Below are 10,690 nucleotides of genomic sequence, written 5' to 3' on the forward strand. Positions count from 1 at the left end.
CGCTTCTTGAACGTCGCGCGCACCCCCAACTGTCCGTTCTCCTCCACCACGATGGCTTGATCACGCATGGCCGCCGCGTCCGAGCCAGAGGCCGGGCCCGTCAACCCAAAGCAAGGGATCAGCTCTCCGGTGGCCAGCTTGGGCAGGTAATAATCCTTCTCGGCTTCGGTTCCGTAGCGCTGTTGAAGAAAGAGCCATGAAAGGGAAAAGGGTGGGCTGGGCAAGGCTGCTGTGTGACCGAGGCCAGATACCGTCGTTTGCCTGCGTCTAAGCCGGCTTACAGACATGGCCTACCTACCTTGAGAAGTTCGCCCGGGCCGAGGGAATTAGGGACCATGACGGACACGCCCACCGACTGGGAGCGCGTGGAGAGCTTCTGCACTACCAAGGCGTGGCCGTGGGCCGAAAAGCCCTTCCCGCCGTACTTCTTGTCAATGATCATGCCCAGGAACCCGTTCTTGCGGATGTAGTCCCACACGGGCTGAGGCAGGTCCTGAAAGGAGGGGGCGGTGCAAGAGAGGAGGCCGGGAGGACCAACATGACTCCTAAACTTTGTACTTGATCAGGGTCGTATGTGACACCAAAAGGAGAACTGCAACGGGACACTGACAAGGTGAAAGACGATGAAGAAAGAGATGTAGGACAAGGGTGGAGCGACCTACCTTATTCTTGTACATTTCGTACTCATTGGACATTTCGCAGAGCTTCTCCACTTCGTTTTCGAGGAAGGCCCGCTCCTCGGCCGAAATCTACAGTGGCATCGCAGAAAGGAATTTGTGTCGTCATAAATTAGTAACATATGAAATCACGGAACTTAAGTCACACTGGTGGCTTCGCACCGCCTTGGCAACCGAATCCTCTGACTTTCCCTAGCACGTACCTTCAAGTCGTACTTTTTTTTCAGTCCTTCCAGGGACGGGCTTCCCGCAAAGAGGTCACGATCAAACCCCACAGTGCCAGCCTCGAGAGCTGCAGCCTCCGTAGCAGAGATTTTGGGTGTAACTTTCTTGGCCAGATTGTAGGCAGCTGCAAAGAATTGGCGCTGTTGAGGAGCTACCATACTGGAAGGAATGGCGCTCTTCGACCTGGCCAGGGCCAAGGCAGTTTTCATGCCACGGCGGTGGAAAGCCTCCATATTTACTATTTCAGTAGTCTAGGGAGTGTGTTAAGACCGCTTCTTTGTTTTGTGGTGTTCTCGTGGCGCTAAGATGGGTTGAGGCAACCTTCTTGAACCTGGGAACAGAGAAGTGGGTGGAACAGGGATGAGATGCTTTGCATAGACTTTATACCGGCGCCCTCTACACCGGCCCCAAAATTCGATGCGGTGCACTACCCCCGCACACTTAGGCCGCTTTGGCATCCACATTGAAAAGCTTTACATTGCGGTCAATTTGCGGCATGCGCCCGCATAGGCACAAGCCTCGGCGGACAAAGGAGCCCCGCGGACCAGAACAGACGGCGCTTGCTCTTGTTCGCTCTCGCTGACTCATACACCGGTGTCCTCGCAGACTTCCACACGTCCACACACGCATATCCCGTCCATCTCCGTGACAGCCATCCCAACGTTGTACGCGATCGAAAAGCATGGGGGAGGAAAAACGCACAGCGGTGCCAAGAATCGGGACAAGGCAGAGAGGGAGAGGTGGGAAGGAAGGGGCGCCTCAACTTCAATGGCGGGGACGTTGACGTTGGAGAGGAAAGGGTTTAAAAAATGGCTACACTGACGCGTACCAAACGTCCGAGACCACGGTGCGGACGAAGCATTAGGGCACATAATTGGCACGTGTACAGATTTCTCCGTGCCTTCTCCAGTGCCGGTCCTGCTGAGTCACGCAGTTGGCACCTGGGTAGCACGATTGGCACATTCCGCCGTGTCGTTTATTCCGCAGATCCGAGCCGTAGCTGGTATGCAGGCAACTCGGTGTACTCGCTCCGCCCCATTTGCTTACAAGATTTATTCCTTTGTTTTCCCTGCGACGAATCAGCTCTTGGTCACCTTGTCAAGCACATGTCCGCGCCTTTTCCCAGTTGCGTGACGTGCAAGCGTCGCCTCTGCGTAATTTTTTCCACTCAACCAAAGAGCACACATGTTTTCCCTTTCCGAACACAGCTGACCAAGCCTGTCATGTCGTCTTACTATCATTTTCTACCCTGATCCTGCATTCCGGCAATAGAGGGAGTATCGTTGGTCTGCCATGGATTAATTTCCACGTGCTCAAGCCCGCATAAAGTCTCTTAAATCTGCGCCATGGATAGTTTTCTCTCTCAAACGTTGCAGCCTCTGCTGCAGCAATATATAGAAAACTACAGCAAAGAGCAAATCAAAATTAATTTTTTGAAAGGCAAAGGGGTGATGCGAAATATTGTATTGAATGTGGATGAGATTAATGCTCGTTTGCCCCCCGAGGCGTACAGGCACATGCGCTTTGCCCGGGTCGCAATGGATCAGGTCGCTTTCAAAGCATCGCTTACCCGAATCAAGACACAACCCGTAAGCATTTACGTTGAGCGTATGGACATCGACTTGTATGAACAGATACCAAAGTCGTCAGGACAGCCTACGACACATCCAACCGCCTCGTGTGCGACGGCGAGTCCAGAGCAATCTCCACCTGGCCCTTCAGGCCCTCTTCCTCTTAGCCCCTACACGCTGCAACAACGCATTCTTGATGGTATTCGCGTTGAAATCAGGGAGATTCGCTTTCGTGTGCGTGTCTTGGGTCGTCGGAAATGTGGGAAAGCGGGCGAATGGAACCCACCGGATGGGCTTTGGGTGTTCAGGGACCTCGTCCTTTTGAGTGTGACGGAGGAAGGGCTGGAGGGAAATTTGGAGGAGTGTTGGCGGTTCAACAAGCAAAGGTTTGCGGCAGAAAGTTTTGCTGGTAGGCCGAAAGACTACTACCTTTTCAAACAATTGCGGATGGGATCAATGTCTCTCTTTCTGCTTCCTCGGGATACTTTGGCTAGCAGCAGCAGCGGCAAATGTACATCCAGCGGCAGCCGTCCGAACTTGCTAATTGTGGAAGAGACACCACTGGCATGCGATATCATGATTCGTCGCTCTATGCACGACGTGAATTGCTTGTTGGACCTGGAAGTGGACGTGCGAATCGACCGATTCAAAATGCGGCTGGGATTGGCGGACAAAACCTACGAGCAGTGGTTCGCCTTCATCGTCGCTTTATATTGTTGTGCGGCAAGGCCAGGCAGCGCGCTTGCAGTTTCTACGTCGGCGCTTCCGGATGAGACCTCGGAGGCGCAGCAAGGCACCGGACCCCCCCCCGCAGATCCACTGCACACACCTCTGGCGGAGGAGGCGGAGCAACGCAGTGATTACGCCCGAAAAGGTGCGGAGCTGGACCGTATTTCGAGCGCTGAAATAGAGGGATTTGAGGCTGAGACCAAAGGTACTGTAGTAGGGGATGGCCGCCTCTCGCTGGAGTATGCCAGTGAGGACGAGGAAGAGGGAGATGAGGGTGAGGAAGAGGAGGAGGAGGGAGAGGAGGGAGGCGAGTCAACGCTTCTCACGTCGGCTGACCTGCTGGGCGAGAAAGAAGCTCACGAACGATCCGATATCGAGGCAAACACCTTGATGACTCCGGATAAAGCAAGTCCATCGCTTCCTCGCGTGGCCATGAGCGTGAGCATCGACTATGTGCAAATTCGCCTCGTCGACGACATTGGTCGCAGCAACGATCCCAACGACCAGTACCTTCCCAGTCCTGGGGCTGACAATCAGGAAAGTGACAAGGGGGCGGGCTGGCTTTTGAGCTTCCAGCGATGCCGCGTCGAGGATATACGTCCCGAGGCCGCCGGTCCTGACGAGCATATATTACAAATGTATCTAGGCTCATTTGACCTCAAAGTCTTGGACGGCTTGGGGGAGGGTGCTGTCTCAAACGAGCCAGTATTGCTTCGACCTACGCTAGCCACCCTTCTACCAAAGCCGGTGGAAAAAATGGCGGGAGAAGCACATTCAGTGTACCCGACGTTGGAGCCCTTCAGCGCGCGCGGGGAGGGGGCGAGCGACGGGGGCGGCCATCGCGGGGATGCTACCTCGCACACCCACCTCGAGGTGCCCGATACTGTCAGACTCAAACTACACACGTTTGCCTATCCGCCACCCCCACCCCCGCGATTGGCTGGTACATTGGAAGTCAACATTGGTCGCAAGCTGCAGGTCTTGGCTAATGCTCATGCTTGGCGCCGCCTTCTCGATGTTCTTGTCACACACACCGACGCACGCTGTATGTCGGGGGATTGGGGAAGAAAGACGAGAGACTACACACTGCAAGACTTTCCGCCCCCTGGCGTGCGTGATGTGGTAGTAAAATGCCAGGGGCTCCTTGCTCGAATGCCCTCTGCACCTGCCGCCTGCGAGTGGGCTGAAGCCGGGTGGGCATTTTCACTGGGGATTGGCATCTCATCCTTACGTATATCACACTCCTTGCTGCCTTCCTCTTACTTTCATGAATTGATGGATTCCCGACTACGTCTTCCAGTGGAAAATCAGCGCAAGAGCTGCAGAAGAAGAACTCCTCGCTCCCTGACACCGCTATTGTCACAGCCGAAGAAATTGGTTCCTTTGCGCTTGGAAGTATGCATGGCCGATGTTAACGTGGTTGCGCATCCTCATGGGCACTGCCGACAAAATTTTGAGGTCCTTCCCCCGACTTCCCTCAATTTATATGTTAGTGTCGAGGACCGATTGGGTGTGCCACGTCCGGCTGTCCTTGAAGATCTGTGGTACGTCCCCTTGGACGCACACACCTCTCTGACGGTCGCCCTGTCCTTACCCGATCCCGTCGGTTTGCACATCAATCCACCAATATGTAAAGCCTTGGCGCTTGCGTTGTGGCCCCCTGCCTATTGTGGTCGGACAAATCCCCGCCTCGGCTCCGAAACACTCTCCAAATCGTCCTTTCTACTCGATGCCATAGCTTCCTCCTCCTTCGACGCCCTGGCCACGTGTGCTTCGCTGCAGATTACCCTCTATGAACACAGTGACTGTCTTACAATACCATCGAGCACTCTGAAAGAAGGCCCCCCTCTTTTTAAAGTGGCCTTTTATTCCTGTCAAGCAATGGCAAGCAAAGTATCTTGCAGTGGTTTGCTCCATCGGTTGCACATGACACATGTCGGCCGGTCTGTGCTAGAAATGGGCCTCACGGACAGGGACAAAGGCATCCTGCTCCGGTTTGACGACAACTCTGGGTCTATTCAGGTCCCTGGCCACACTCGCTTGCATGTGCCCTTGGAGGACGGACCAATGGACCGGCTGGTCGAATTATTGCGCAGCTTTCTCCCGTCTCCACGGTCCATAGCGGGCAAACATAGCACGGCTAACATTCCTGTACATTCTTTCTGGTCCCAGACCCGATCGTGGGAGTACCGAGCAGTCGAGAAGACTACTGTGTGTGTATCCACAGATGGTGACAAGTCCTTGCGTTTCGTTTGCGAACAGCTGCTGTTGAAAGGGTCTTTTCTGCCAGAAAACGTCCCGGGCCCCAATGACGGAGACCACATTGGAACAATTGTGGAGTACCCCCACATAACTTTCCGTGTCCGCATGCATTCAGCTTACCAGATGAAAGCTGGTGCGGACTGGGAGCAATGGATACCGGGAGCAGGCATACTGGTGAAGATGGAAGGAAACCCTAACACAAGGGAGGAGTCGCGTGCCTGGAGCGTGAGTTTGGAATGGTCGAACTTACCATCCTATCTCCACCTCTCTACCAGTCTGGCCACCATTCTGACCGACATAAAAGAGCGAGTGAGGTCCTTGGCACGGAAGGCCTTGCCTAGAAGTACCCGCATGTCCGTTGAAAGCTTCCCCAGAGAAATGTCTTTTTTGTCCCGGGCCGAGTTGAACAAGGCCGAAAGGGTTTTATCGAAAAGGACCCGAGACTTGTCGCGCGGACTTCGGCACCAGATGGAGGAGGCAATGTGTCTTCTCAATGAAGCAAAGAAAAAGACAGCGTTGGCCGTGTCAAGCCATCGGAGGCAACTTCAATCTTGGCACCGACGTGTGGAACGAAAGGAATTGCAACGGCAGCATGCCCTTGCTTTTCACCACGCTGACTTTGCGGGCTTTCTGCACGTGGGTTCGCTCATTTCTCCGGCCTCTATGGGAAAAAGCAAGAGAACGTCAATGAATGGCGTCAAAGCGAAACATCTCATTAACCTGCCTCGGTTGTGGTGTGTCCTGAGGAATGGGCTGCTTCTCTGCTATGACCAGCCAAACTCCTTTAAAATTGAGCGTGTCTTGACTGTGTCGGACAAGGAGCCCTGCTCGAATTCCGTCACTTTGCAGCCCTTCACACCTTCAGATCGGCCTTCAAGTCGCTTTTACGATCGGCTTTATGCCTTGTCTTACTGTACAGGAGATGATGACCCTCTCTTCCTTGTTTGCCAAGAGGTTGCAGACCTAGCATCGTGGAAAGAGGCTCTAGGGCCCTATGTGAAGCTCGATGGAGCCTCAGATGTCCCGTCGTCTGTACGTGAGACGCCCAAACGGGCCGTTTTGCTCCACCGTCTCAGCTCGGACACAAGGACTTTCCGCACTGGCAAGGCGACGATTGACCCATCTCCTCGGGGAAGCAAGAGATTCTCGCTCAAAGGACTGGGCTTTCGCAAGACTCAAGGGCAGCAGCACTACTTAGAAAACACACCTTTGTCACAAACCTTGGCTTTGACGTGCTCTCTCACACATAGTACACCTAATCCCCCAGCTCTAAAAGACGAGCCCACCTCCCCGAGCCTCCTTTCTACTTGTACTCCAAACATAACCGCTGCTGCATCTAGCGCTTGCGGGGCCGGTAGCGATAAGTTCAAGCATTTGTCAGTGATAGCTCAACCCCTTGTGAGGACAGGACGAGAGCATGCGTCTGTTGTGGCAAGTTACACTATGACGTCGCGTCTTGTGGAACGCATCACGCGGGATGAGCATGGATGTCCGCAGGACCCTCTGCATGGGCATGTGGAAACACGCTCTTGGTCAGTCACACACAGCTTCCCTGTCATTCAAGCATTCCATGAAGAATACACTCGAGTCTGGACGACGGCTCGTCGGGATGACAATAAAGTGGAGGCAGCTCTACAAGCCGACGGTCGTTCCCCCCACGAGGCAATGGGTTACGCGCATCAATTACTGGAAGGCGCTGCGCACTTGCTGAAAATGCCCTTTCCTTCTCCGTTGGAGCGACAAGAACAAGGCGTTCTCCTAGGACGTTATTGGCAACTGGTGGTGGGTACTTGTCAAGCTCATGGGCTCTGTCGTGCTTTTCTTGGGCGTTTTCTGAGGTTGCCTGACTGGGCATTGCAAAACCCGCAGCCACATATGGAATCAGTAGCTGACGAGCCCATTCCGGTCACATTTGAGTCTGCAAGCGCCGATGTTGCTGCTGATACGATTGACATAAGCGGAGATGATAATATTCAGGACGACCCTTTGCTGTCCATTCTCAGCAAGTTTGAGGAAAAACTCGGAAGCATATGCCTTGCCGTTAAAAAATGTCACATGACAAATATTTTGTATACAGCAGTCGTCAAGGATCATGGTCAAGCCATCGAACGCGAATCGTCCGCGGGCAAACAAAGGGTGGAGCAGCTGCAAGAAGCTTTGCAAGAGGAGAAGAGACGCGGCGCTCTATTGGTCCAAGAAGTAGTCAAAGCACAACTTATCCGAGACGATGCTGTGGCGGCGATGACGGAGGTGTCATTGGATGCGGGGCGCAAACTTATGGAATCCGAGTTGCGGTACGCGGCTTTCTGCAGAAAGTTACCGCACCATTTGCAACCCCAATCCAACCACCGGCGCCGCCCGAGTCGCGGGCACACTCCTACAAGACATGTTCAATCCCATCACCATGCCACAGGGACGGGCGCGGCACGCCTCAAAACTACCTCGCCCCCTTCTCCTTTGCAACTGGATGGCAGCAGGGACAGCAGCGCCTCTGCCAAAAGCTTTGTTAGCAGCCGTGGGTTATCATGTGATCGAGGCCAGGTATCCAACCTCCGTGCAGCCCTTGCCAGTGAGGCGGATGGCGGCGTCAGGCCCGTCACTTCCCCACGACAACGACGGCAACAGCTGGAAGAGCTGCTCATGAGCAGTAATGCCAGCATGAGTCACACTCTGTTTGCGACCAGTAATGCAAAGACGACGGCAAGTGTAGGAAATTTCAAGCTAAGTCGGCAGCTGTCCTCCATGGACGGCGAAAGCTCTTCTCCTTTGGCTTCCTCTGAAGTTGCTGGCGTTACTTTATCGACGTCCAACAGATGTCCGTCTCCGACAGTCACGGGAGCGGTTAGCCAGGCGCATCATTACGATGTCGTGTTTAAGATGAAAGGCCTTCTAGCGGCCCGGCTTGAAGAAGTGGGTAGTTTGAAAGAGCGTTTAAAAGAAGCAGAGGGAAAGGTGAAAATGTACGAGGACCGTGTCCATAGATGGGGCGTGGAAGCCCGGGAATCCGTACAAATGACCAGGAAGGAAAAGACGTCGAAAGTGAAGGAACTTGGACGGGAGGCCATCGACGATGTCCTTGATTTGTGGCGAGAGCGAGTTGGGCAAGCGGAAGATGGACGCAAAAAGGCGGAGAGGCTCTTAAAGAAGTCGCGTGCTCAATGGAAAAGGCTGCTGACTCAAATTAAGGAAGAAGAAAGCGACAATGAGATCGCTGAGGAGGAGGAAGTAAGGGAAAGCGGGAGAATGGAAGAGGGATCGATGCGAAGAGATAACGACTACCGACGATTACTGCGGGCTCTCGAAGAAGGAGCCATGCTTTGAAAATAGTAAAACCATCGCAAATGAAATGCTTTTTGAAAATGTACACAACTGCCACTACATATCACTGTAGAAAAGGTATGCTCGTGAAATCCTAAAATTTAACTCTTAATGAAGAAGCAAATGGACCGAGATGCACATCGCGGGACTTATTGCATTTGTTAAGCGACTTTGTGAGCACCCGCACGGCCAAATCGTTATTTATCACGCAAGTATTTTCTTTTGAATAATTAACCATGCCCGTCCCCAGGGCTCTTCGCGCTCAGATTTGTGCACCACTTCCCACTTTGGCCCAGGGAGAGCTTTTGTGATACATATGGCCAAAGTCCCGACCGCTTGTGAATCCAGAACCTTCGCTATGCTCCGCATCAGCGTATCGGTAAATGCTGCCGACACGAGGAGGATGACTTGGAATCCCTCCATCTCGATTTCGACAATGTCATCGCAAGCGAAGTCGACCACTCGGGTACGCAGCATGGGTATACTACTCTGTTTACTTTTCCATCTTTGCAATGCCTGTTCTGCAAGTTTTGCGCGTTTCTCATAGATTTCCACCCCAATGCACCGCTTCCAGACGTATACACATGCTGCCGTGAATATCTGCTTCCCAATTCCCGAACCAATGTCAATAAGCGAGCCTTCCCCCTCTCTCGGTAGGGCTTCTAACTCATCAATCAGGCCTAAGGCTTTTACCAGAGTCTCTCCGCTCAGCTCTCCATACATGAGGGAAGGACAGTGGTGCGAAATGTCGTGCCCCAAGACGAGGGCGGGGTTCAAAGAGGGGTAGAGACAAGGCTCGAGGCGGGAGTAAAGCGCAAGCCCATCTTGAAATTTTGAAGACCTAGACGCTCCTTCGATCCTTATTGCCGTTTCCATAAATGTGAATGACAGCCTGTGAAAGAAGAAGGAAGGGAATGCCGTGTGGAGTGAAGGATCTGTGGGTTTCGACACGGAGAAAGAGTACTCTCGAGAAACATTCGAAGTCCTGCCGTGCTCTCCATTCGCTCTCTTCCATAGAACCAAATGATGCACAGGGACAAATTGCAACTCCTTCTTTTTCAACATTTGTCTTCAAAGAACCCAGTCCTTTCATATTTATACCGTTCTATGAAGACGAGAGAGGAAAAGAAGTTGAAAAATATGACAGTAGGAACCCAACGTTCTCTAGTCGATGCATATTCCATACCCCTAGACTCAAAATGAAAAAAGACACACTGCAAGCTGCACAACAACTTCTCTCACGGCTTATGCAACGGGGACAAAACCCAAGGGAGTTGGTAACCACCTCATCCTTTCATGTCTCCCTCCATAAGCACGGCCTTTGGCACAATTCTGTGATTATAGGATTGTTTCGATTGTACATCGGTTGCCATTGAATGCCTATATATCAATTTATTCCAATCCGACGTCATCACACAAATATTTCGAGAAGGTCCATGTCGCATGTATGTTTGGAACACTCTTTTTCCTCCTCCCCCCCTTTCCCCCTTTCATTTTCCCCTACGCACCCATTTCACCCTGCGATCCATCGGACTTCACCTTTGTTAAACCATCTATTCTCACCCCTGCGTCTCTCCTTGCTTCGATTCACATTTCAGCATTGTTAAATACTTTTGTCTCGTTGTGCGGTCGGAGCTTAAATATTTCGTTCATGTCTTATTCTCGTCTTTTGATCGCCTTCTCTCTATGGTATGCGGGATGTAACTTGGATGAGTGACTAATTTGAATGTGTAAACACCCATTTTCAAAGCCAGAAGGTGATGTGAAGTCCTACAGAAGCTAACATGCTTGAGGCATTCAGACGCTTTTTGCTGGCTAACCCTCCCACGCCCAGCTCAATAATCCCGATACACACCTCGAAGTCCACTTCGGATGTGCGGGGACGAGAACGAAACCAGTATGTCCAGC

General features: G+C 52.6%; 1 protein-coding gene across 1 annotated transcript; it reads right to left on the reverse strand.

Annotated features, from left to right (window-relative positions):
- Nucleotides 1-8,979: 8,979 nt before the first annotated feature.
- On the reverse strand, nucleotides 8,980-10,115 carry NGA_2076020 (uncharacterized protein). The gene has a single exon (XM_005854745.1). The coding sequence runs from the start codon at nucleotides 9,845-9,847 to the stop codon at nucleotides 8,987-8,989; it is 861 nt and encodes a 286-aa protein (XP_005854807.1). The 5' UTR covers nucleotides 9,848-10,115; the 3' UTR covers nucleotides 8,980-8,986.
- Between the last annotated feature and the right edge of the window lie 575 nt (nucleotides 10,116-10,690).

The sequence above is a fragment of the Nannochloropsis gaditana genome (assembly GCF_000240725.1).
Source record: "Nannochloropsis gaditana CCMP526 unplaced genomic scaffold scaffold400, whole genome shotgun sequence".
Lineage (NCBI taxonomy): Eukaryota > Eustigmatophyceae > Eustigmatales > Monodopsidaceae > Microchloropsis > Microchloropsis gaditana.

Coding starts and splice junctions, on each gene's coding strand:
- NGA_2076020 (XM_005854745.1), bottom strand. CDS start 9,847: ATGTTGAAAAAGAAGGAGTTGCAATTTGTCCCTGTGCATCATTTGGTT.